Source organism: Spermophilus citellus (genome assembly GCF_964194105.1).
Source record: "Spermophilus citellus genome assembly, chromosome: 5".
In the NCBI taxonomy this organism is placed as follows: domain Eukaryota; kingdom Metazoa; phylum Chordata; class Mammalia; order Rodentia; family Sciuridae; genus Spermophilus; species Spermophilus citellus.
Genome location: NC_138186.1, coordinates 96,615,704 through 96,642,688, shown reverse-complemented (window position 1 = coordinate 96,642,688; position 26,985 = coordinate 96,615,704). Strand labels below are relative to the sequence as shown.

Below are 26,985 nucleotides of genomic sequence, written 5' to 3'. Positions count from 1 at the left end.
CCGCCGAGAACTAAAAAATAAATATTAAAAATTCTCTCTCTCTCTCTCTCTCTCTCTCCTCTCTCACTCTCTCTTTAAAAAAAAAAAAAAAAACCATTCATCATAACCTGGAATGTGCTTTTAAGTATTTTGGTTTTCCATACAATGTATATAGCCCAATAGTACCCTGTACAATACCAGGGGTTAATAGTGGTTTTAAATAAATTTATTAAGCCTTTTGAATGCTGTTTATGTGGAGACATTTCAGCTAAAGACCTCTATTCAAGAGTTGCTTCATTGTCCATAAGAAGATTGGAAGGTGTTTTCCTTCTTTCTGGCATAATAAAATCGGCTTGTCCTGGTGAAAGCTGAGGAAACGTATAATCAATGTATTTTTGAAATGCTGCTCTGGTTTCCTGTAGTTCCTCCTCCAGAAAATCTTTCCAGTTTGTCATGATTCCCAGTTGGTTTACTATGGACAGCAGCTCCCCCTGAGTGTTAACCAGCTTATCCATCACATTACCAAGAGTGGCCTGGTGTGTTTTCTCAGCTTCCTGAAGCACTTCCTGCGCCTCTTCTTGCTTTTGTTTCTGAGCTATGCCATAGTAGATGTTCATTTCATGTTCCTTTTCTCTTATTATCTGGTTAAAGTTCATCCTCTGGTCCTTAATGATGGATGCACCAGTATTCAGGAGTTCATCCATGGCCTTGCTACCAAAAAAAAAAAGATACAGATTTATTAATTAGATGGATTACCTACTAAAAACAGATTGCTTTTCACTATATCCACAGATGTATAAGAAATCATTACATTACTGAGATGAGACAGGCTGCTGTAGAGAGCATTAGCAATGAATCAAAAAATTTTTTTCATAACAAGGAGGCTATTCAGCTTCTCTGCTGTGGGATAGAGCAAGGCCTCTAGTCTAATGTCTCATGGTACATTTGGGGACCTGCATTCACTTTAGCCAGAAAAAAATATGAATGAGTTTTGCTTAAAAATGAAGAAATAGTGGCTGGGGTTGTGGCTCAGTGGTAGAGTGCTTGCCTAGCATGTGTGAGGCACTGGGTTTAATTCTAAGGACAATAAATAAACAAACAAACAAATAAATAAATAAATAAATGTCCTTCGACTACTAAAAAATAATAATTTTTTTAAATGAAGAAATAGTTTCAAACTTACATACTCCTAGAGAAAATATATCAACCCAGCTACTTGATTTTAGCCAAAGGGAAGAAAACTCTATACCTATGGGCTAGATCTAGCTTTAACCCTGATTTTATCTGAGAGGTGTTCAAGGACAGCCATTTCAGATTTATTTGGTCTCAGGATCCCTTTTATACTCAAAGTTACACTTTTACACTTGAGGTTACTAAGGGCCCAAAGATCTTTTGTTTATATGAGTTGTATCTATTGACAATACTAGAAACTAAATATAAACATTTAAAAATATTTATTAGTTAATGTAAAAATAACAATAAATCAATTACACATGAACTTAAATATTTTTGTGAAAACCATCTCTTCTAAAACAATAAAATATTTGGTGAGAAGAGTGGCATAATTTTTTTTAATATTGTTTAAAGTCTGGCTACATCAAAGCTATGCTTTCATATTATTTCAATCTATTGTGATATTATACCCCATAAAACCTCTGGAAAATTTCACTATACACTCATTAAAAAATGAGAGTGAAAAAAGTAGAATCATCAAGAATGTATTGTTGATTTCATGGATACTCCCCAAATGTCTCAAAGACCCTGAGGGTCCTTGGACTATGTTTTCAGAAGCACTGTTGAATGATTCAGATGTCTGGTTATAATTTATATAGTTATATATAATTTATAGCAGCCAACCCTTTGACCTCTTACCAGGTGCCAAACTTCTGTTCATGTTAACTCACTGACTTCTCAAAAACAATTCTGTGAGATAGTTCTTTTATTATGCTCAATTTAAATAACTTGTCCATCTTCACTTTTAGTAAAAGTGGCAAAATCAGCATCACAACCCATGCAGTCTTAATTCAGGGCAAAAACTCGCAGCCACTATGATAAATCTCTAGTGGATTTCTATAGTTTACCTAGTCTGAGAAGAACCTCTGAAGATCTGAGAATAAATAAATCTGCAAATGTTGGATTCAAATACTTACAACTGTTAATAAAATCCCTCCTGCTTCCCAATTTAACATAGCCTTTCCAAGATTTACCACTTACTCTATTGTCCAAATTCCTTCCTCCAAGATGCAATTAATCCTCTCATCTCTTATTGTTCCATCTTGACTTTTAAATTTGACAGCCTTGAACTAAACATCATTGTCCTTAGCTTCTCTAGTTACTAGACTATTTTTCTTCCTTTCCCACCAACTAAGCTATATCCATTATTGATAGCAAGTGTATCATTGGACACTGTGTCCCAGGGACTTTGCTAACCATTTTATATTTATTATATCTCATTTAATTTTCATAAGAACACAAAGAAGCTGGTACTATTTTATTTATTATTATTCACATGTGATAGGTGAGAAAATTGAGCCTTAGAGAGATTAAGTTATTTAATATTGCAAGGGGAATTGAGCAAGGGGAAGAGATCCTACCCTTAACCAATACCTGCTTCGATCTCATGAGACATCACTATAAATTTTTTCACTGAGAGGGTAACACAATGAATGTAACATTTTAGGATTGTTATTCCAGTAACAGTGAGTGAACTAAATATTAGTGGGGTGAGTCAGAGAGACCAAAAAGTACCATTTTGTAACATTCTGGAGGTGCAATGACAAGAGAGAGGGAGAAGAGACATAAACAAAGAAATATCAGAGTCACAACTGCCAGCAATCAACTACTGCTAGGATATAAGGAATGCATGAAAAAGAGGAATTTAACCCAACTTCCTGGCTTTCAACTCGGGGCCCCAGTGGAATGGAGGTGGCATTAGTAGAAGTGACATTGTACGTACAGTTGAGATTGCACATCCACACATATCCTTAGGGTTTAGTCTGATGTTTTATAAAACCCTTGGGTTGTTGGTGAGACCGTGAACGTGATGACAGGGGCCATGGAGCTTAGTTCAGAAAGAGCCAGAAGGAGCCTTCCTCAATCAGGTTTTAAGTCCCCAAGGAAGAAACTCTGCTCTTCTAAAGTCACAGTTCTGTAACAGGCAGGGTGATTTTCTTTCTGGGTTGCCCCCATACGGGAGGTATTCAGGTAGGGGCCATTGAAAGTCTCCATAGAGCTGACCTTAGGTAAATCTGGTTTCAATGAAGTCTATCTTAGATGACTCCCAATTTCACCCTCAATATTTTTTTATTTTTTAGTTTTATTTTTTAGAATTTTTTGTTGTAGATGGACACAATACCTTTTTATTTATTTATTTGTATGTGGTGCTGAGGATGGAACCCAGTCCTCACAATTGGTAGGCAAGCGCTCCACCACTGAACTACAGCCCCAGGCATGAACAGTCTTTTGTTTGTTTGTTTTTGTTTTTTAAACCCCCTGAAATCAAAGTCTCTTCTCAGAAAGTTCTGGTATTTTCTGAATGTCCTTTCCAACTTCTTCTAGCCTACCTCAGGGCCCAGATTTTTTACCTTTGGGATTTACTCCTTTTGATTTTAGTCAGGATGTCTCTGAATTTAATTCTGATGATTTCCTGAAGGTATGGAGTTAAAGCCAGGAATGGGGTGGGGCATAGTGCATAGAGGCTGTGATCTTCAGTGCCATTCATCTTTATATTTTTGCTCCTTAACATGGTAGTTGGAGTGGATATATTTTTTTGTGTGTGCCAAATAATATCAAATTTTAAAATAGCTAAGTTGAAGTATTGCAAAAGCTTAAAAGAATTTATGCTTTAAAAATTTTCTAAACATAAGCAAATTATTTGCCAGAAAAATAGTCAATTCTTATGATTATGTATTTAAAATATGTTTCCTCTAAAAGAGAGGCCTAGAGAGCACATTGTATAAGGACTGAAGGAAGTGGGTATATTAGTGCTCTCTGTTTTTTTCCTTTCCTTCTTCAAAGTAAATCGTGGAATAATCTCTCCACAAATATTTTTTTATCTGTTTACAATATTCTTCTTTATTTGTAATAATAAAACTCTACAATGATGTTATTGTAATTTTTTTCTCCACAAATATTTTGAAGGATTGCTATGCAGAGTGGAGGGCAGAGCCAGAAGCCAAGGGTGGAAATGAAGGTGAGGCTTAACATTTTGGATCAACATTAGGAAAAACAAGACAAGTGGCAATGTGTAACGCTTGAACCAACAGCCTCCAATAGCAAGTAATACTCCTGTCACTGGAGGAGATGGCTCACCAGCTGCTGGTTCAGCTCCATAACCTCCAATATCCTTTCTGATTAAATGAATATCTACGCTCCTTCTCTAAGCAGTGAGGTCCATCTTCCATCTTTATCTCTAGTATCATAGTCTCAAAGAGTATAGACTTGAAATTCTGAAATTCACACATTTCAGAATGGTGCTGGTTAGAAATGTAACTATTTTCAAAAGAGTTACAGTAAGTGTCCACATCTATAGAATTCAGTCTGATGTTTTAAAGAATAATCTCTCTCTCTCTCTCTCTCTCTCTCTCTCTCTCTTTCTCTCTCTCTCTTTCCCTCACCCTCTCTCTCTCTCTCTCAAGAATGGACTCTTGAAGAAAAAAAGGTTATTTCTTTAAATTGATAAACACAAAGTCTTTATTTATTTATTTATTTATTTTTATGTGGTGCTGAGGATTAAACAGTGCCTCACATGTGCTAGTAAGTGCTCTACCACTGAACTACCCCAGCCCTGAAAAAAACAAAAATATAATAATTCAAATTTACTAAGCTATTGGGGAAAAAATAAAGCATAGAAAATTTGTAATAACAATTTATTTGTCTTCTGCTCTCTTTAGGATCTGTTTTAGTTCTCCTCATTATTTTTAGAAGGCTGTTGACATGGTACAAGATATTTTGCTCATACATTTAAAGAAATATATCACTAAGCATTTCTTCTCTTCTACTTATTAAGCAAAATTTTTAAACTTTTCTTATACATGTTTTTGTTATGGTTTTGATCTAGATTGTTCCCCAAAGCTTGGTCCCCAGTATAGCAGTGTTCATAAATGGGCCACTTGGGACTGGATCATGAAGGCTCTGACCTCATCTGTAGATTAATCCAGTGAGTGATTCAGAATTTGAATGTACTATTTAGAAGTGGTAGGAAGTGGGGTTGGGGTGGTGGCTCAGTGGTAGAGCACTTGCCTAGCATGTGTGAGGCACTGGGTTCAATTCTCAGCACTGCGTATAAATAAATAAGAAGTGGTAGAAAGCACAGAACCTAGTAGAAGAGAGTGGATCCTTGGGGGCATGCCCTTGGGAACTATATCTTGTCCCTGGCTTCTCTCTCTCTCTCTCTCTCTCTCTCTCTCTCTCTCACACACACACACACACACACACACACACACACAAACTCCCTGGCACCCTCTGGTTCCAGGCTGCCATGAGCTAAGAAGCTTCCTTTGCCTTGTTCTTCTGCCATAATATTCTGCCTTACCTCAGCCCCAGCCCCAGCAGGGGATATAGCTCAATTGATAGAGTGCTTGCCTCACATGTACAAGACTCTGGGTTCAATCCCCAACACCACCACCAAAAAAAAAAAAAAAAAAAAAAAAAAAACAAGCAAAATAAACTTTTGCTGCTTTAAGTTGTTTTATGTCAGGTCTTTGGGTCACAATGATGAAAAAGCTGACTAACACATTTCTACTGTTCAACCTCCTTTCTACATCTATCAGTAAAAATCCTGGATCTTAAAACACTAAGAACCAGTATTTCATTTCCCCCACTGGGTATTTCTAAATCATGATGAGATTTTTTCCCAAAAGTCATTTGTACATATAATAGTAGAGCAAAGCATAACATATTAGATAATTTGCCTTATTAGGCTATGAATCCATTTTTCATTTGAACTACAACTTTTAGCTCTACTTCAATCAAGTATAAAAATTGTGCTTGCAATTTTCAATTCTGATTTTCTACCCTGGACATAAGGAACCTATGGCTTTCTGGTTTCATAGGAGAATTAATGATACCCTCAAGCTGGTGCTATAGGTATTATAGAAGATATGGGCAGGTGGGGAACATCTCTAGAGGCCAGCCTTCTGCAGCACATTTGGATCTTAGGGTTATTATTACCCTTGAGCTTCTCCATTGGCTCTGCCTCATTATACACCAAACCTTCTCCTTCCATGTCTTTGCTCTTTCTGTTCTCATTCTTTTGCTTCTCTCAAAGTGGGATCTTCCATCTTCTAAGGACCAACCCAAGACCAACTTTCTCCAAAAAAAAAACTACCTTTCTACTACCCCATCCACACTTTATCTTTCCAGGACTTCAAACTCCTCCAGAATCTAAGTGTTACCTATGCCAGTACATCCAGGTTTGCTCATCTAATTACTTCACCTAATGTGCCAGAACTTCAGTGCCACATCCACAGAAAGCATCTAACTAGCTCTGAAGAAGAATACAAATCCTCTAGATAACTCATATAACTTCATGTAGATCAAGGTAGCCTAATGGAAGGTCACAAACTTTGGACTCATACAGGCCAGGGTTCAAATCAGGCCCTATTATCTCCTCTCCATGTGACCTTTGGGAGTTTGCTTAGTTTCTCTGTAAGACTTGGGGATCTTAATCTGATGATATACAGGATGACAGAATCCCCAGGAAAGGATATGAGAATTCAATGAGAAGTACACAAAGGGCTTTTGTATACTAAGTACTGAATAAAGGATAGCTGTCACTAGGAATTACATGACCACAAAAATTCGTGAGCAGTTCCTTCATTCACATCTTGCCTTAGATTAGAATATAATTAGAAACTACTCAAGCTGAGATATTAAAAAAAAAAAAACTTTAAAAGTCCCATGTCTCCTGAGTAATATGTTTAGAATCTAATCACCTTAATTCACAAAAAAAAGTTGTCTGTGCATTTAACAAATTTCTCAAAATATATATGTATTCTGAATCCTTAAGTCTTGCATGAAAATTTATAGTCAAATAAAGAATCTATGATAGAATTCTAATTAGTGGTCTCTTTACATAGATTAATTTCTATAAATGTTTTAAACAACACTGGAATCCAGCAATATCTAGAAATTAGATCTGGTATGGATGCAGGGTTCATTTAAGCAGAACAAATTTGAATCATTTGTTAAATAAATATTTAAAGAATACTAGCCATTTATCAGGTTTTCTTTCAGACACTTGGAAAACCCCAGTGAACAAAACAGACATTTCAGTTGGATATAAACAACAGACATAGCAGTTCCCTAGTCTCAGTCTATTGATTCAGTAGAAGATGGACACTGAAAATCTTATTTCAGTTAAACACAGGAAAGTGGTGGAAAGGGACAAAAGCAATAGAGCAAGGGAGAGATCAGGAGACTTCAGGTATGTGTATGTGTATGAGGAGTGGATCCAGAGGCTCCTCAGGAGGAAAACCCCCTGCACATGGAAAGGGAACAGAAAAGGGGAGAAGAGGGTCCATTTTCCATGGCATTGGACCACAACTCATTCTCTAACTCCCTCCTCAAATCCTTTCTCACTCTCCTCTTCTACATCCACAATGATTTACAATCTATGCAGAAAGGGCGATACCCCTGAAACTGACACAACTGTACCCCTCATTCTTGTTTATCTCCTTCAGGATTGTTTATCCTCCTTCAGGATTTTACCTTTAGTGCTGTTCTAATGGTTCTAATGAAAAAGATTTCACTAATCAACTATATACAAATGTATGTGCTTGTTAACTCAAATGGCAAAACAAAAGTGACAGGCCACAGTCTAGGAGGCCAAACAGGGAGGTCTCAGTCTCAGTTTTATGCTGCAGCTCTATGATCTTGGGCAGGTCACTTGTATCTGGAAACTGTTTTTCACTTGACAATTCCTGTGCTCCTCACTGCTGTCCTATTCCACCAAATGTTCATTATGTACCTAGAAAGGTTCCCTTGATGCACATTCTCACACAAACACATGCACACATATATTGTGATGGGTGTAAAATGATTTTTATTATGTACATATATGTGATTATCACAAGCATGTGATTATATACATATTTACATCAAAAGGGTATGGAAGGATACAAAGTATAATTTAAAATGGTTTTCTCTGGAGGCAAGGAGGGATGAGGAAGCATTAAGCTGAGATATGCAAATTTTGCTCTATACAGGTCCACAAAGTTAATTTTTTTTTTTTTTTTTGCAAAAGCAAGAAGTAATATAACCACATAGGAACTAGGATAGAGGATGTAAAGATTGACTTAGGTATTTAAGGGGAAACGTTTCTTGATTTCTCTCCTCAGCTTCTTAAAACTGGAGATCCAGAGTGGAAAAACATAATATTTAAGTGTAGTTATCTCTTGAAAAGGGAGATGGATATGGAGAACATATGGAAGCTTCTTAAGTGTTGGTAATTTTCAGTCCCCTTATAAGATGGGTATCAGGTCCTTCAGTACTTGTTACTACTTTGCTTTAAAACACACAGACACACACACACACACACGCACACACACACACACCCCCCTTCTGTAAGATATGTTTGCTATATTTCATAATAAAAATGTAAAAATTCCCCAAATGGGGAACATCCACCCATGTACCTTAACCTTATCCCTTTCTTCAGGTAGATTTTGATAAGAGTCAAATACTAATTTGCAAATGTAATCAGTGGAATACCTTCTTTGGGCTTCTAAAAGATCCTGAGCGATCCGTCTTTCTTCTTCCCTGGCTTTCTCCACAGCCTCCATCTTCTCCCTGTGGCACTCCATCATAATTCTTTGGATTCTGTGCACCATGCGTTGTTCTGCAGCCATGTTTTCTCTTTTCATTTCATCACTCATGTTTCGAAACATTTCTGTCTTGGTTTTAGCTTCCATGTCCTTAAGCAATAGGAATGCTTGGTTTAGATGTTACAGCCTTGATGTTTTAAAATATTTTAACTTTTTTTTTTTTGTGTGTGTGTGTGTGTGTGTGTGTGTGTTTTAAAGTGCTAGGGATTGAACAGGGTTCTCACACAAGTTAAAAAAGTGTTCTACCTCTGAGTTATAATCCCCAATCCCTTAAAACGAATCCTAAGAGGTAATCTAAATCATAGATTCATCCACCTGAAGAAGTGTGCACCTGATAACACTGATAATTTAAAAGACTATTGTGCATGATATGTAAAACTTTCATTTATGTGATGTTAAATAAAATCAGGAAACTATAAACTATGTACATAGATACATATACTGTGAACATATTGAAATGGAATATGCAAAAAGGAGGGGTGAGAATAAAGGTCTTTTTTTCTTAATTGTCATATTATCATTACAACTTTTTAGAAAGACAATATACAATTCTGCTTTAGTAAGTCCTGGGAAATGGTGCAATAATTATTGTACTAAGTAACTTCTGTGTAGGAGAGAACATGAGACTCAAGCAGAAAACAGTTGTACATTACTGCAGTCAAAGGAACCTGCCTTCCAGTCCCCACTGCTGTTGGAATATTCAAGCTCATTTGTGTTGGGAGGTACTTTCTCTTTCATAAAGAAGACAGAAACAAGTGTTTCATTGCTCTGTGGTTAGGAGAACCTGTGAATAGCTTTCAGACAAACAAAGAAAGGAAGCACTAGTCAAACCAAGATTTGTGGGGAAAAAATAAAACCTCATATATAGTTGTAAAGGAAAATTCTGTTAGTAGACATTTTAGAAATGTGGCCGAATATTATGGTTTGGATATGAGGTCTCCCCAAAAGTTACTGTATTAATTCAGGAATATTCAGAGGTAAAATGATTGGATTGTGAGAGCTGTAACCTAAAGAGTCCATACTTGTTTGAATGGACTGACTGGATGGTAACTATAGGCAGGTAGAATGTGGATAGAGGAGATGGGGGCAGGTAGGGTATGTCCTAGAAATGTACAGCTTCTCTGCAGTCCCTACATTCTCTTTCTTTCTGCTTCTTGGCCCCACCAAAAACTGAACAGTTTTCCTCGGGCCCTTCTCCTAAAGATGTGTTGCCTCACTTAAGGCCAACAACAATGGAGTCAGCCATCTATAGACTGAGACCTCTGAAACTGTGTGCCCCAAATAAACTTTTCCTCCTCTAAGTTGTTCTTGTCAGGTATTCTGGTCATAGTGATGAAAAGCTGAGTAAAACACTTGTTCTCAAAGTATTCACTATCAGTGGAAGAGACCAACAAACTAATTTTGCAATGAGTCTTGTAGTAGGAATACATGCAATAAAGGAGCAGTTTGTTCTGTCCAAGAGTTTCAAAACTTTCATTTAATGGTAAACTTTTATCTCTACTTTAGGGAAGATATCAAGAGAACATAAATAAAGTTATTTCACACAAGTCAGTAGAAGAATTAAGAATGAAAACCAAGGTTCTCAATGACCAGTTTCTCCCTTGCTGGTTATATTGGACTTTTCCAAGAAATTTATCCATTTATTAATTCCAGAAACACTGCAAAATCTTATGATATAGTAGCCTCCCTGTCTCCACCTGCCTATCTGGCCGCCTGCCTTCTTTCCTTCCTCACTTTTCTTTACTGCAGAATATCTTCTTCAAATGAAATATCACCCAAAGTTGAAAGGAATAAAACCAATAAAGTTTTCCTGGTTCAATTTTGCCTAACACCCTTCAAAACACTTTCTGTGGGGGGCTCCTGGGAAGCTGGTTCCATTACCATGTATCCAGACAGAATCCTCAGCAGAAGTTGAAAGTTTTCAGAAAAATGAAATTCCTCTTAGTTTATTAGAAAAATATTTTAACAATTAAAATATTTGTTAGACAACAGCTTTTTCAAGAGAAGAAAAGTTTTCAACTTCTTACTTTGGCTACTCCAGTGGTGAATATTTTTAAGAGATAAGAAAAACCAACTTGAAGAATTTCTCCTGAATGGCCTTAATTGATGGATTTGAAAAATCTTTATAGGGAAATATTGGCCACTTAGGAATGTAAGCTACATTTTCTATATAGCAAAAGGCTTTGTCTCTAAAACTGCTTGAAAATTAAATATTTTGAGTGAAAATGTCTTTAACCACTCAGTTTACCTCATAAAAAGACTATAATAAAACACTAATGTTTTCTTGGTCATCTGGGCTCAATAGACAAAGATGAATGATTGTACTAGGGTAAAAATTTCATATGGTACTCAATAATTGTTCAAGTTCACAGAGCCATTTGTCTCTGCCATAAATGACTTCAGAATGAACTGCTGTTTGAGACTTGATAACTGCTCTTTGTAATTTTTCTTACTCTTCTCATGCCTCCTTGGGTTGAGGACTGTCTGTTCTAACTACTATCAGTGAGCCCCCTTTTGTCTAGTTTCCAGCATTTAATCTATTTTGGGTTTAAAATAGCAAACCACCAAGGTTGTTGGATTCAGGATGTCAAGTAAGTATAATGACATCTGAATGAGGATGGAGGAGTTCTACTACGGGAAATATGCCTGAGTTTTCTCTTGTTGTTAGGGGTGTTATTAAATTCTGCAGAGGATATCTTAACTTATTTCTGTGTTTTCAAGAAAAAAAAATATATATATGTATGTATTTTTTTTTTTTGATACCAGGGATTGAACTCAGGGGTACTTGACCACTGAGCCACATCCCCGACCCTATTTTGTATTTTATTTATTTTTGTGGTATGGAGGATTGAGCCTAGGGCTTGTGCATGCAAGGCAAGCACTCTACCAACTAAGCTATATCCCCCCAGCCTTTAAGTATATTTTCAGTAATTGAGACTGCAAGATGGTAGAGCTTTAAATAGGTGAGCTATCATATTACCATAACATATTTCTCCTTAAATAACTGAATTTAAAAAATAACATCTCAGCCCTTTATTTTGGCTGAGTTCTGAACTAGGATTTGGAGAATTAAGCCTCAGTCTCTCTTTTATGTAATGACCTAGAAAAATCCAAATCATTGTCAGTGAGCCCCCTTTTGTCTAGTTTCCAGCATTTAATCTATTTGCTACTGCCTCACTTAGCGTATAGAGTACATATATGTACTATTGTTTCATTCAGCAACCTATTGTTTGACAGTGTTCTTATCCAGTGTAAGATTTCCGGATAAAACTGCTTTTACTGAAATATATCTTGAATGAGTCAGCCCACATTTTGAAGATATTATAGAAAACAAACTTCATGAATCCCACTGTGTTTACTGTACAAATATCTGTTTATGTACAAATATCTGACAAGCATTTTTACACAGTGTCTCTCAGAAACTTCCTCAGGTTTTATGACAATGAATATCTGGGCCTCTCTTGAGTGTCTGATTTGTTTTTACCTTATGGACATGGTGGTCCATGGCATTTTCCTATGTGAACTGGGCATGGGTAGTGAGATGTTGCAGCCACCCCTAAAAGACCTTGCTAAGACTGGTGGTATTGGGGCACTGGAGCCAAGCAGAGACCATTCTAGTATTAGAACCCAGGGGAAGAGCTCTCTTCTCTGTTAGTCCCCTGGGGGCAAGGACAGTCCATTTAATCTCAACTAGTACAGAGATAACATTTGGTAGATGCTCACTGTCAGATCAATGAATACATGGGCCCACAGACCTTGAATTGTTCATTAGTTATGGTTTTTCTTTTTCTTTTTTTCTTTTCTTTTTTTTTGGTGTGTGTGTGTGGGACCAGGGATTGAACTCAGGGGCACTTGACCATTGAGCCACATCCCCAGCTCTATTTTGTATTTTATTTAGATGGAGTCAGGGTGTCACTAAGTTGCTTAGAACCTCACTTTTGGCTGAGACTGGCTTTGAACTTGCAATCCTCCTGTTTCAGCCTCCCAAATTACTGGGATTACAAGGCATGCATCATTGTACCAGGGTTAGCTATAGTTCTTATTAAGTTAGTCCATACCTAGGGCTAGGTCTCTGCCACTTCCAGCTTCTGCCCATGTACCTTGTCCTTCTTTGTTTCTCCCTTGGCCAAATGTGAAAATATTTCTACATTCATATCAGATGTAAACAGGATACAGAACTAAATAATGAATCCCAGGACCTCTGCCTGGAAAGTTTACTAGTTATCTAGAATCATGTGTTTGAACAGATTGCAGGTTAAAAAAGAGTTCCTTTTCGGCAACAGAATAGAATAGACAATATGATCGATGTATGTACATTCCATGTATGTATTATATATCAAAGTGCATTCTACTGTCATGTATGACTAAAAATAAATAAATAAAAATTTTAAAAAAAGAGTTCCTTCTCATCTTGTAATGACAGATTCGTGGGACCTCAATAGACCTCAATGAAAAACCAGCCTCTACCTCAAAGCAAAGCCTGTCCAAGGAAGGGGGCGTGACCCTTGTCCTTGGAAAGACCCACAGAGCACTCCTAGACATATACCCACCCAGGTGAGTTGTTTATCTACAAATAACAGGAGATCTGCTGTGCCAGGTGTTCTGACTCAGTCAGGCTAGGTGGGGACCCATAGCAACCCACTAGCAGCCACCAATCAGCATGAGACCAGGAAAATACCTGGGATGCCAGATGACCCTCCCAGTAGTTTATGATGGTTGATAACGGGTTGGGAAACCTTTAGCATGAACACCCCTCTTGGCTTAAACCAATCAGTTCAAACTAATCCCCCTTTTGTACTAACCAATCACCCTTACCCAACTTGTTCCTGCCAGTGAATGTGCTAATCATGTTTTAGAGTTGTTTTATGATTTTCCCGTGGTGTGTGATGATTTGCTAAGAGATGCTATGATGTATGTAGGGTCCCTGCCTTCCCCAAAGAGTGTATGAAACTGTTGCAAACCCTGGGCTCAGGGCCTCTCAGCATCACCAGTTGCTGTGTGTGCGTGGAGGACGGAGCTAGCTCGCAATAAACACCTCTTTGCTGCTTACATCAATCTTGGTCTCTGGTGGTCTTTTGGGGGTCCCGAATTCAAGCATAACACTCCAGGAGCTGAATCTGATGCAATCACACAAGAGTCTTTATTGCAAGCTCGAGCCTGGACTCACAACCATTTCTGACACAGTGATCCCGAGGAATGAATCCTGACCCTTAGTTCAATGAGGATTTATAGGTTTTGGGGAGGATACAGAAAATCATTTCACACCTCGGGAAAATCAAACAACAACTCTTAACATTGATTAGCACATTCATTGGCCGGAACAAGTGAGTAAGGGTGATTGGTTAATTCAAGTGGTGGATATATTTGAACTGATTGGTTTAGGCTGCGAGGGGTTGCAAGAGTGTATATGCTAAACTTGCCGGGTTGCCCAGCCTTATTATCAATCACCAAAACTATTGGGAGGGCCCTTGGTATTTCAGGTATCTTCCCTGTCTCACTCTGATTGGTTGTTGGTCCGAATTAGGCCTCAGGCATTCTTTTGGTCTTTTTCAGGAACTTGCATTTGCTGAGTCAAGGACATCTGGTACAATAAATGACTCAGCAAGGTAGCTATGTGCTTAGGTTTTCCAAGGACAAGGGTCACCCCTCCCGCTTTGGACAGGCCCTGCTGAGGTAGAGGCTGGTTTTTCAAAAATGGAGTCACATTAGTTTCTCAATCTTGTGACTGCTGTTCTTATAGAAAATACTTCAGAGACAACTCAGATGTCTGTTGGGGTGAACACTAATCAGTGCCTAGGAAAGCTGACAGTGACTCTAAGGAATATGATAATGAAGGAAATGGAGAGGAGAAGCTGGCCACTTCTCTTATCTCCCTAATCTTTTTTTGTGTGTGTGCTGGAGATTGAACCCAGGGCTTTGTGCTGGTGAGGTAAGCACTCTTCCTACTGAGCTATATCCTCAGCCCCTTATCTCCAATCTTTAGGTAAGGATCAACACAGATGACCTTGGTTGTAAAGTAAAAGAATATACTTGCAAAACATTTGAAGAGGGCTGGGGTTGTGGCTCAGTAGTAATGCACTTGCCTGGCATGTGTGAGGCACTGGGTTCGAGTCTCAGCATATATAAATACATAAAATAAAGGTCTACCAACAACTAAAAAAAAGTCTTTAAAAAAAATCTGAAGAAATCCACCTGTACAGTTGGCATGCAACCTACTGTATACATTCCCTCTACTTGTAGGGATGGTGCAGCATTCCACAATACCCTGGCCACTACCACTGAGGAGTATATAAGTTATAAAATGTTCAAACCTCTCTGTTGAGTTCTCTAAGTTCTTTGGGATCAGTAAACAGTACACTGGGGCATTTGCAGCCCTGGGCTGAACCATGTCCCTCTTGGCAGTATAGCACATGCAAATTTAGGAAAAAGTAAGTCCAGGAGAAAGAACAGAATAGCCTGTTGCATTCATTCAGTGCTATAGAGTTTTCCTTCACATATATATCACTGCTCCATAGAGCTCAGCATCTCTTCTGTGAATCTCCAGGGCTTCTCTCCATAATTCTATGAAACACCACACAGACTTTACATATTAAGGTATTTGCTCTCATTCTTTTGTCAACTTAAGTAATTTTTTTTTTACTAACTTCAGCATTTCTTTTTCTTTTTTTTAGTGCTCTTTCCAGTCAATTACAAATATATCACATTAAGATATAATTTTATGCTACTATTTTATAAATATCTGCACCCTTATAAAATGCCAAAATAGTAAACATAAGTAAGGTTGAGCTATCGTTTGATTTTTTTTTTTAGTAACTTCAGCATTTCTTAAATGACAACAACAAAACCACTCTAACAAACCTGTAAATCTTTCTGATGTTTCTCTTCCAGAACCTGAATTTCAAATTTATGTTTGGCAGTTAGATCTTCAAATACTTTATCCACTGCTTGTTTTTGGAGTTCATTAGCCTTTGAAAGAAATAGTCCAATTATTATTAATACCTCAGGATGAAAATAGGGCAAACTGTCACTATATGGGATGCTGGTCAATCTGATTTTCACGTTTACTAAAAATTAGCAACACCATGGGGCCCTATTACTTACTCTATTCCCATTTCAAACTTCCCATAGTGCCCTGGCTGTCTTCACTAGAGATCCTAACACATTCCAATACTACAGCTTTATTGTATATATGCTGCTGCACTGTCTTTTCTCCTTGGCACTCTATTTCTTACTTGCTTAATTAGCAAAGTAACTTATGCTTATCATAGAAAATGTGGGAACAGAGACCAGACATGCAAAGCTACAAGCTGAGCAGGGAGACTGAATACTATCCAGATCCCCTGCTTCAGGGGTTCAGAAAGAAGTTTTGTTAGTATTTTTGAAGAGAATATCCAGACAACTAGATAAACTTATTTTCAAACTGTAGACTATTTACAAAAGCATCCACTTATATTAGAATGGATAAGTAACTGATGACTAATAATCAATTCAAATTTTATTACTAGTAAAAAAATAGACAAGTACTTAAATTTTGATATGTTACTCTTTGCATTACTTTTTTATGTTCAAAATATATTCATACAAAACTTTTGCTGGCACTAATACTGGGCAATTCTAATACTATTAGCTACAATGTCTATTTTATGAAGAAATCAAAAAATAATATTCTAAGAATTGTGATTTGTTTTGTCCTCAAGGAGTTTTAACTCTCTTTAAGAAGTCATGTATATTATTCTACCTATGACTTGAAGAACTGGGGGCTGCACTGTTCAATTACCTCTGTGAGTCCCAACATTCAAACTGCCTCTATGATACTCAGCAATCATATGAACGAGGTATCAAGAATTTGGGGTTTCATTGTTTAAGATGGGGGTCTCAATTTTGTTGCCTATGCTGGTCTTGAACTTGTGGGCTCAAGCAATTCTCCCACCTCGGCCTCATAGATAGGTAGGACTACTGGCCTGGCAGTATGAAGATTTTTCCCTTGATGAAGAGGAGCAGGCCAAGATGAACCATTTGAAAAAAATGGACATTATTTCAGGTGTTTTGTACACCACACAAAAGGATGATATATATTAAATGTAAGACCATAATAATCACTTTACAAGTATTCCCTTTTCCTCTTGAGGTTTAAACAAATGAGAATAAAGAAGGCAGGAGTCATCCACACAAAGAGGAAGCTTCTGATAGGGCCCTCTTCTTATAAAGCACCCACATGTGTGCTAGGCACATTATTTCATTGAGCCCTCATTCCTATAGAATAGGCATCATTATTATCTCTCTTTTATTTATGAAGAAGCCAAGTTGAAGAACTTGCCTAAGTTCCCATAGCTAGCCAGGACTCAGGCCTTTCTAGCTGACTCTGTAGACTATGCTCTTGCCTACTGAGCTATATAGTATTGTTTCAGACAATTCTGAAAAGAATTGTCTTTCTGCCAAAGAACTATAAAGATGTATTTTAGGTTGATTTCTACTTCTTTTACCTGATTCCATACGTTAGCTTCTGCTTTTACAATCCTTTCTTTGAATGAGATCTCTTGATACCTCTCTTCTTTATTCAGAATATTTGCCCCAATATCTGTGTATTTAAAGAGAAATGATCATAAACCTCCATAGATTGTTTCCTGGATTTCCCTTCCATCATTATCTAGGTATTTATGTGGGCCATCTATGAGTTATAGCCTTTTAGGAGAAGTCAATTCTGTGTGTGTGTGTGTGTGTGTGTGTGTGTGTGCGCGTACACGTGCGTGCGCTATTAAATCCACCATGCTAAGCATATGCTCTACCACTAAGCTACACCCCTAGCCAACATTTTTTTAAAGTATTAATCATAGATTTTAAAATTTTTTTAATTGAATTTTTAAAAACTAAATGACAGCATAATGCATTACATTTTTATTACACTTATAGAGCACAATTTTTCATATTTCTGGTATATAAAGTATGTTCACACCAATTCATGTCTTCATACATGTACTTTGGATAATAATGCCTATCACATTCCTCCATCCTTGCTAACCCCCTGCTCCTTCCCTTCCCCTCCCACCCCTGTCCTATCTAGAGTTAGTCTTTTCCTACCATGCTCCCCCTCCCTACCCCACTATGAGTCAGTCACCTTATATCAGAGAAAACATTCAGCATTTGTTTATTTTTATTTTTTTTATTGGCTAACTTCACTGAGCATTATTTTCTCCAACGCCATCCATTTACCTGCAAATGCCATGATTTTATTCTCTTTTATTGCTGAATAATATTCCATTGTGTATATATGCCATATTATTTTTTTATCCATTCATCTACCGAAGGGTATCTAGGTTGGTTCCACAGTTTAGCTATTGTGAATTGTGCTGCTATAAACATTGATGTTGCTGCCAACAACATTTTCTTTAAAGATTCCTATTGAGGGGGTAAGTTTTTCCCTAACTGATCAGGAGAGAACTCAGCACTATTAGGCCTAAATAGACAGTCATTCCCCTCATAATGCCCAGACCACACAGTAGGCAACTAGGGAAGCAAAGTGAAATAAATGCCTATTGAAAAGGCATATTTTTACAAAGTGGAATGGTGAATGAATATCCAAGATATATTAGTATATTAGTACATTTTCAACTCCTCTCTCCTTGATCCTATCTGGGTACCGGTGCTATTTCCGTCAGGAGAGTAGAAGCCGAATGTCTTCCTTACATTATATACATGCCTTTCTTCAGTGTGGGTTTACCTATTTCAGATGTAGTGTGAGCTAAGGAGTGGTTTATTATTTCTCTGTCAATGATCTAACTTTATTTCCAAATAATAAAACCCCCCAAATAATACCCTTTCTACCCAGAAAAGATCATAAGTCTAGGGGTTAGAGAACATGTAATATCAGATAGGTAAGAACAGAGCTGGCCCTGGAGCATGAGTCCTTCAAGCTGGTCACAGGGTTTGCCCACTTTCTCACAACTGAGTGATTGTCAGAGGCGGCCCACAAGTTGTTACAGGAGTAATAACCTTTGGGTGCTGAAATTGTACATAGTGATTTTTCTTTCTGAATTCTTATAGTACTTACTCTTCATTCCATTCATTCTCACATCTTAGATAAATTGAATTATTAACTTTTCATGTGATTATGTTTTGATGATCAGCCTCCTAAAATTACAAAACACACTTTATAGTGCATTGTATCTCTTGTGGTGCCTAGCTTGGCAATACAAGTGGACATGTGTGTTTATCTGCTTAGCACCTCTTCTCTCCTTCTGGTAATAGGACCCACTTCTCTCAAGAAATTCCCTCCCTCACTTGAGATCATTCCAGTAAGACTGCCAATTGCAGCATCCAAACTTCTGGTCTTCCACCCCTCTCTAGGTCAGAAAAATTAGTCCAGGATTGAGCATGTGCTGAAGCCTGGCTATCTATGCTCTTCTCTAAGACTTCATATAAGGATTTAAGGAGAACATATCTCTTTTCCCTCTGAGATTTCTAAGATGGAGATAACAGATACTTAAAGCTATTTGAGTCCACCCCCTCCTTTCCCAGGTGCATAAGCCTGGCTGCAGTAGTAAACAATTAAGCCAACTCACTAAGAAAGTAAGCATGGCAGATTGAAAGCCTAAAGTCAAGTTTCTCTATCAAAGGGTCAAGAATTTCATTTTATTCAGTATAATCTAAGTTGTGTTTCTGTCACCGGCAACTGAAAATGCATGTGTGGAAATATAGTTTTCGCCACTAGGTCACCAGTGAGTTTTAAAACAGGGCAAATACTATATGGTAGAGATGGACACACTGTGAAAAATCTCAACACTGTGTAGCTACAGTTATGAAAGACCTAGGAAGAAAAGTGACTAAGTGTGGACCACTAAAGTGTGGAATTTCATAAAAATGCGATACAAATGTAGGTTGCTATTACCTTTTTTAATGCTTAAATCCTTACTTTATATTTGTTATTCTCATACAATAGGTTACCTGAAGAGCTTTTTAATAATGCATATGCTGAGAAACTGCATACAAACAACTTGTATGAATCTAAAAGTCATTATGTTGAGTGAAAAAAGTCAATTTCAAAAGGTTATATACTGTGGGATTGTTTGGTAGCAAACTCAATCATGACAAAATTATAGTGACAGTACCCTCACAGTGATAAAACTGTGGTGGCAACAGAGAACAGATTAATGCTTTCCAAAGTTTGAGTTAGGGGAAATGAAAGAGTTTGTTACATGAATATACACATGCAATCAACGTCATAAAAATACACACTATGGAAAAAGTGCATATAAAGTCTCTGAGTTAATATTAATAGCATTTTTCCAATGATAATTTCCTGGTTTTGACAAAGTACCAGGATTGTGTAAAATACCAATGGAAGAAGCTGGATCAAAATGTCATCAAAATGCTCTACCTATTTTTGCAACTTTGAGTCAAAATATTTCAAAATAAAAAGTAATTAAAAGGTAAGAAAAAATATATATGCTGAGTTCTGACCCTGGAAACAGACTGAGAGGCTAAATACCTTACCTAATGAGTACAATTGGTAGGTGGAGTTGCTAAATTCCAACACATATTCTTTCATGGTAGACAAGCAACTTTGAACAGGGAAAAGCTGATAAAAGCCTACATAACAGAAAGAATTATATATTATGTTTAGAACAAAGGAAAACTAATAGTCACTTACCCAGTATATCTTTATGAGTGTAAAAGCGTGTCTTGAACGGCTTGTAATCATGGATTCGTTTGAAGGTTTCTCCAAAAGGAGCTGGTGGAATTATTTTATTACAAAAAGCACAGCAAACAAAGTTTGTATAATCTGTATTTCTGATCATAGTTAAAATTTCAGATGTCTTCTATTATTTCCAGTTAAAATAATCTTAAGATCAGGAAAATTATTTTTAAGAGAAGCTAGAATTTTAAGAAAGCTGCAAGACATTCAGGGTTTTAGGATAAAGCTAGAGGCTGGTGAGGACTAAATGATTTACCATGATTATGTAGTTATGTGCCTAATTTAAAGAATGGTACTAAAAGCCTCTGCCATACAAAGTATGGGCACTGGATTTGGGAGGATTTAAGTAGTTGCTCCCTTCCAGCCTTTAGCATAAATTGTTAACACACTTAGCAACTGTTGCCAGGTAAGACAAGCTTTGCTCATAAAAGCAACTTGAAATAATGACAAAAGGGAACATAATGCAGCCACTGATTTTCCAGATAGTTTCTGTATTAGTTTCCTGTTGCTGCTGGACTAAATTAACACAATCTTTATGGCTAAATACAACATAAATTTATTCTCTTGAATTCTGAAGGTCAGAGTCCAAAATGAGTCTTTTAGGGACATTTCTGGTTCCTTCTGGAGGCATTAGGGGAGAATCTCTTTCCTTGATTTTTCTAGCTTCTGAAAGCCATCCACATTCCTTGGGTCCATGGCTTTGGATCATATTGCCTTTTTCCTCCAGCTTCCCTGGTGATATTGATTCCTCCTCTGATCTTCTGCCTCCCTCTAAGGACCTTGGAGATTACAATAGTCCCATCGAGGTAATCTAGGATGATTTCCGCATCTCAAAATTCAAAGCTTGATCACATCTGCAAAGTCCCTATATATAGTAACATATTCACAAAAGGCATCAGAGATTAGAATCTGGACATCATTGCAAAGGAGGAGAACATTATTCAGCTGACCACACTTTGTTTAAAATTTTTTTTAAAGAATGGATTTTTAGCTGGTTGTAGTGGCACACGTCTATAATCCCAGTGGCCCAGGAAGCTGAGGCAGGAAAATTGTCAAGTTGAAAGCCAGTGTCAGCAATTTAGCAAGACTCTGTCTTAAATTAAAAAATTAAAAAAGGGTGGGAATGTGACTTGGTGGTAAAGAGTCTTTGGGTTCAATCTCCAGTATCCAGCTCCCCCAAACAAACAAACATAAAAGAATGAATTTCTTTCAAGACCAAGGTAGTTTCTTATTTTTTTCAGGTTATTTATAAATGTGATGCTTTGGTGACCTGGCAATAAAACATAAATATCACAGTATATTAAAGGAAAAATTAGTCCATAAGTCAGTATTCAAAATGACTAAGCCTGGTTTTTAAAATAACCTAGCTAATTAATTTGCACCTATAATTTTAGAAAAACATTCTTAGAAATTCTGACTATTACAAACATCTGTGCAACCTGATTATACTAAGTGACTAAATGTTTAAGGTTGTCCAACAAAGTAGTACATAGCATCTACGAGGCAGGACTGATCTTGAATTGATGTCATCAATGAAATTAATTTCAACAATAGAACTCCCATAGGACCCTGGTGAGAACTAAATGATTTACCCCGGACTAAGTTTGTCACAAAAGTTACAAAAGCAGGCTCTGCTCTGCTCTGAGTTCTCCATGATGTATAGAATAACAGTTTTCAAGCTGTGCTTAAGACTGTGTTCCTCCATTTTATTGTATGTGTTCTGGTCACTGGTGTGATCAATTGGTCACTTGGCTACCTCAGTCCTGGGGAGTAGAGGCGTGGAGTCAACACACAGACACTGGGAGTTTAGTGAGAGCTGGCAGGTGACAATCGCAGTTGAGTCCAACCAGCTCGTTTAATACGGAAGTGATTACAATTGATATAGAATGCATCTTCCAATCATACATAAGAAAGCAGGTTATATAACATCTAGAAACCAATCATCTTATTATTAATGTAGCTGCACTATGAGGAAGCTCTAAATATTGCTTTGCAGTGGAAGGCAGATTGGAAGGATCATTTTCCCTAGGATAGGGGACCTTATGAGTTGGGGGTTTCATGCCCTGAAGCACCTAACTATCAGTTTCCTTGTCTTGTAACTTGGCAATGCTAACTTCAAGCACTGCGGATGTGGTTACTGACGGCTCACTAGAGCAGAGTGCCCCTGCAAGTATTCCTGTCAGGCCTGTATGAGCGTAGGTTTTCCTAGCACTCTGAGCTGCTCATAGCTGCTAGCTGCAAACTGAAAGTTATTCCAACATTTTATAAAGCAGTAGTTTGCTATAAACACTTCCATTTTGAATTTCAGTGCTAAGGTGGAATGACTTTACACCTTGTTTGTGTAAGTAAGCAACCACCATCTGCCCAGAACAACCATAAGACACAAACTGATATGTTAATTGTGCCAATAAAAATGACTACCTGTGAATTTTTAAAATTTATCAGAAGTACATAGATGCATAGGCATATTGAGCTCATATAGAAAAAAACAGGCCTATGAGATTATCAAACACAGCAGACCACTGAAGGATGAAACTTCACTTGAGACCCATAAAAACAGGAGCCCCCCGCAAAACTGAACATGATGGCACCCTGACCCTGTTACTCACTCATCATGAGCCTTGCTCAGGAGAATCACCAGAGTGAAAAATGTCCAAAGCTCTGTGCTCTGGCTTTAGCAGAGTGTGGTTTCTCCTGCCTGTGTGGACCATGAATACTCAAAGCTTACATCTCAAACTGACACTGTGAAACTGCCTTCTCGAGACCTTGACATAGAATAAGTTCCTGTGCATTGACATGTATGTGCCTTGAACATGTTATTTGGCTGGTTCATTTTCTTATCTACCTATAGTAACTCTTTGCATTCATATCTTCTGCTTTGCCTTTGCTTTCAGTTCAGCTTCTGGCCTTAATAAAAAATACACACACACACACACACACACACATATACATACATACACACACATATGTTTATATACACACATATATACATATATGTATATACACACACATATACATACATATATATGTAAATTATATAAAATTAAGACTGGGCCAGGCTCTATGGCACACGCCTGTAATCCCAGTGGCTGGGGAGGCTGAGACAGGAGGATCAGGAATTCAAAGCCAGCCTCAACAATGGTGAGGTGCTAAGCAACTCAGTGAGACCCTGTCTCTAAATAAAATACAAAATAGGGCTAAGGATGTGACTCAGTGGTAGAGTACCTCTGAATTCAATCCCTGGTACCACAAAAAAAAAAAAGGAAGAAAGAAAAAATTTAAGACTGGAATAAAAGAAGCTGGGATTGCCCAGTTTATGACTACCAGGTGATCCACAAGTGCTCAGTGATTTGCCACTGATGAAAGTGGTTTAGCCTGTGAATTTATAGTTATTCAATAAATTCTGACATTGTAGAAAGACATAAACCTGTTTGGTCTATGTTAATGGCATAGCTTGTTAAAGACAGTTCACTGTAATTCCTTTATGAATCACATTTATATTGACTTGTATGACCTGATAGTAACTGGCTGAAGACTTAAACTCTATCAAATGGTGCCAGGATTGACTTCAAGAAAATGGTTAATTGGGACTGGGAGAGGAATTTAAAAGGAGATGAATTCCTACCAAAAACTGAAACCACTATATCCACAAAGTTAATTGTCTGGATTGAGAATAGAGGTCACTTGTGTCAATTTGATTCTCTTATCTATTCCTGGAAATTCCTGCCCAGAAGGAAGAATAACCAATTGGTTTTGCTTGATCTGGAGCTGTCCCTGTTTTAAAGTTCTGCATCCCAAGAACCCCTCATTGCCTGGTAAACTAGAAGGATCTGTCACCTTATGGAAGATAAAGTGTTAAAGCCAATAAATAACTTACTTCACTGTTTGCTTTAAGAAATTCTTAGAAACCAATTTACCAATTGAACACCTCACTGATTTGAGGCAACTAGTTCTCCTCTCACAACAAAACATTACTCCTTTGGGCAAAAAAGGCCACTTGTCCTTTATTAAACAATAGTTTACTTACCAAGACTTGCTTCAAAACATAACCTACGTCAGTTTTTCCCACTCAAGCAGATTACCACACTGTTCCCTGAACAAGTTATTTAAAAGTTATTTTAAAATAATATATAGATAGGTATATGTCTATCTCTCTGTATACACACACACACACACACACACACACACACACACACACACACACACACACATATCCCTTTGAACTCAGATTCCAAAGCACTGTAAATATCTTCTTCTGACTATCTCATATCCCATTCGTAAACACAACTGACTTTATGATAAAGAGGCTTCTTAGTGCAGTAGGTTTAATAAACTTAGTTTTGTTTGATCAACAATTTGTTCTGATAGTCTTGTGGGGGAGTTGGCAATTAATAATCTTTTTCATATTTGTGTTCTAAAATATAGGGATTTTTTTGTATTTAAGACTCAAATATCTTATGTTTAAGGGCTAATATAACTACTTAATTATTACATGGATTTTTATACATAAGAGGAGTTTAATATGGTGAAAAGATTCCCTAGACTTTTGGAGCAAGGACATCCAGGTTCCTGTCCTGAGAATTACTGGAGATATTGGGTAAATCTTTTAACTCTTCTTAGCTGGTTATCTTTTTTTTTTTAAGGAGTAAAAAATAATTTTAATCATAAAAATATGGAATGCTTCACAGATTTGTGCATCATCCTTGGGCAGGGGCCATGCTAATCTCTATATCATTCCAATTTTAATATATGTGCTGCCAAAGTGAACACTCAGCTGGTTATCTTAACTGTAAATTAACAGAACTGGACTAGGTGAAGTCCAGTGTTCAAAATCCTATGACTATTTCAAAGGGTACTTTATTTGGGGTTGTTATGCCCATTCAACAGAAAATGAATGAAAACATTAATACATTGCCTTTGACACTCTGCTCACACAAAGAATGATATAACCTGTAACCAGCCTGTAGGAAGTCTTATAATTAGGTATTCATTCCTAAAACTCAGTGTGATTCTTCCCTCACAATAATTTTCACAGCTTTGTGCTTGACTGTATCTGTTGCTACCCTGTTTCCTTCACACAGACATGGCTTAAGGCTTCATAATATATAGTTTTGTGGCCCTTCTGGACTGCGATAATTGTTCACCCAAGTAGTTCACCCTTATACTGAATGTGAACTTATTTTCTTGAATCATAAAAGACTTCTAAAAGATGGCAACATGACAATAAGTATATAAGCTAAAAACAGAAGAATCCTAGTTCTATGACAATCAAAATACACAGAAAATCAAAAGCAAAAGGTATTTAAATTAAAAGGCATTTGTACCATATAAGTGCATTTTAAATGATACAAAGTATACTATATGGAGAGGTATAGCAAAGAAATATTTAGGGCTTAGTGATAAAGATTTAATTAGATCCATGTAGATAAACACAAATGGCTATGTTCTTTAACACCTACAAATTCAGACATAACTGCATCTTTACATACCTTGCAAAACTTGAAGTGCTAGAAATTAAAACCAATGTGATGAAGACAAACTGCCTGTGCTATTATTATTACTTGGTAATAACAAAAGAAACAAAACTTCAGGGATGAGATTTACTGCTGAGCCCCAACTACAGTAATTTGAAGAAAGGGGCAAATATCTAACAATGAAACAGGTCCAGAACCTTATCAGGAAGATTAAAATTATATAAGGAAGCCTAGCATAGTAAGAAAACCTTGTCTATTTCTCATCTATTGAGTAGTTTTAAATAATTAGAAGAATACTTGGTCTTGTGCTTATAACATCATAGAAACTAAACAAGTAGCATCTAGTTATAGTCAAATACCTCATAACCTTTTTTTAAAAAGAAAAATTTCAATTACTTGGTATTATTCTCTCAATCATTATTTTAGTAACTGAGGGGGATATCTTTTTAATTTAAATACAATTCTGAACCAAAAACAGTTGAAAATGAAACCAAAATACAGGAGTCATCTGTGACTGTAAGAACTATTTGTCAGAGTCAAACTCAGTTTTCTTTTTTCTTTTATTTATTTTTTTAAAGAGAGAGAGAGAGAGAGAGAGAGAGAGAGAGAGAGAATTTTTTAATATTTATTTTTTAGTTTTCGGCGGACACAACATCTTTGTTTGTATGTGATGCTGAGGATCGAACCCAGGCCGCACGCATGCCAGGCGAGAGCGCTACCGCTTGAGCCACATCCCCAGCCCTCAAACTCAGTTTTCATTTCTCATACCTTAATGTTGACTTCAGGATTTAAAGTTATGATTTCTCCTTCCTTACAAATACAGCTTCTATGCCATGTAGAACATGCACATTTTCTTTGCATGCAACAGAACAAAACAAAGCTCTCATAATAGCTACAAAGCACGACTCACCTTAAAACATTAAAACGTTCATGTACACTTAACAGCACTGAGTACTTTTATCACACAGAGCTCAATAATTAACAAAAATGACTCTATCCTCAAGTCTTTTTTTAA

The 26,985-nt window shown here is 37.0% G+C and overlaps 1 protein-coding gene across 1 annotated transcript; it reads right to left on the bottom strand.

The window, feature by feature from the left end:
• Positions 1-252: 252 nt before the first annotated feature.
• LOC308650549 (uncharacterized protein C6orf163) lies at positions 253-26,983 on the bottom strand. The gene is made up of 6 exons (XM_081296575.1): positions 26,881-26,983; positions 20,452-21,766; positions 17,288-17,382; positions 15,663-15,770; positions 8,692-8,894; positions 253-690 (listed from the first exon to the last, which is right to left on the bottom strand). Exons 2-6 carry the CDS (start codon positions 20,597-20,599, stop codon positions 258-260), a joined length of 987 nt encoding a protein of 328 aa, XP_081152701.1. The 5' UTR covers positions 20,600-21,766; positions 26,881-26,983; the 3' UTR covers positions 253-257.
• Positions 26,984-26,985: the final 2 nt, after the last annotated feature.

Bases quoted from the DNA above. Each gene is read 5' to 3' on its own strand.
- LOC308650549 (XM_081296575.1), bottom strand. From the start codon at position 20,599: ATGATCAGAAATACAGATTATACAAACTTTGTTTGCTGTGCTTTTTGT. The intron at 15,771-17,287 runs GTAAAAGAAGTA...TTTCTTTCAAAG, and splicing joins AAGCTAACGTATGGAATCAG to GCTAATGAACTCCAAAAACA. The intron at 8,895-15,662 runs GTTTGTTAGAGT...CTATTGCTTAAG, and splicing joins AACATCAGAAAGATTTACAG to GACATGGAAGCTAAAACCAA.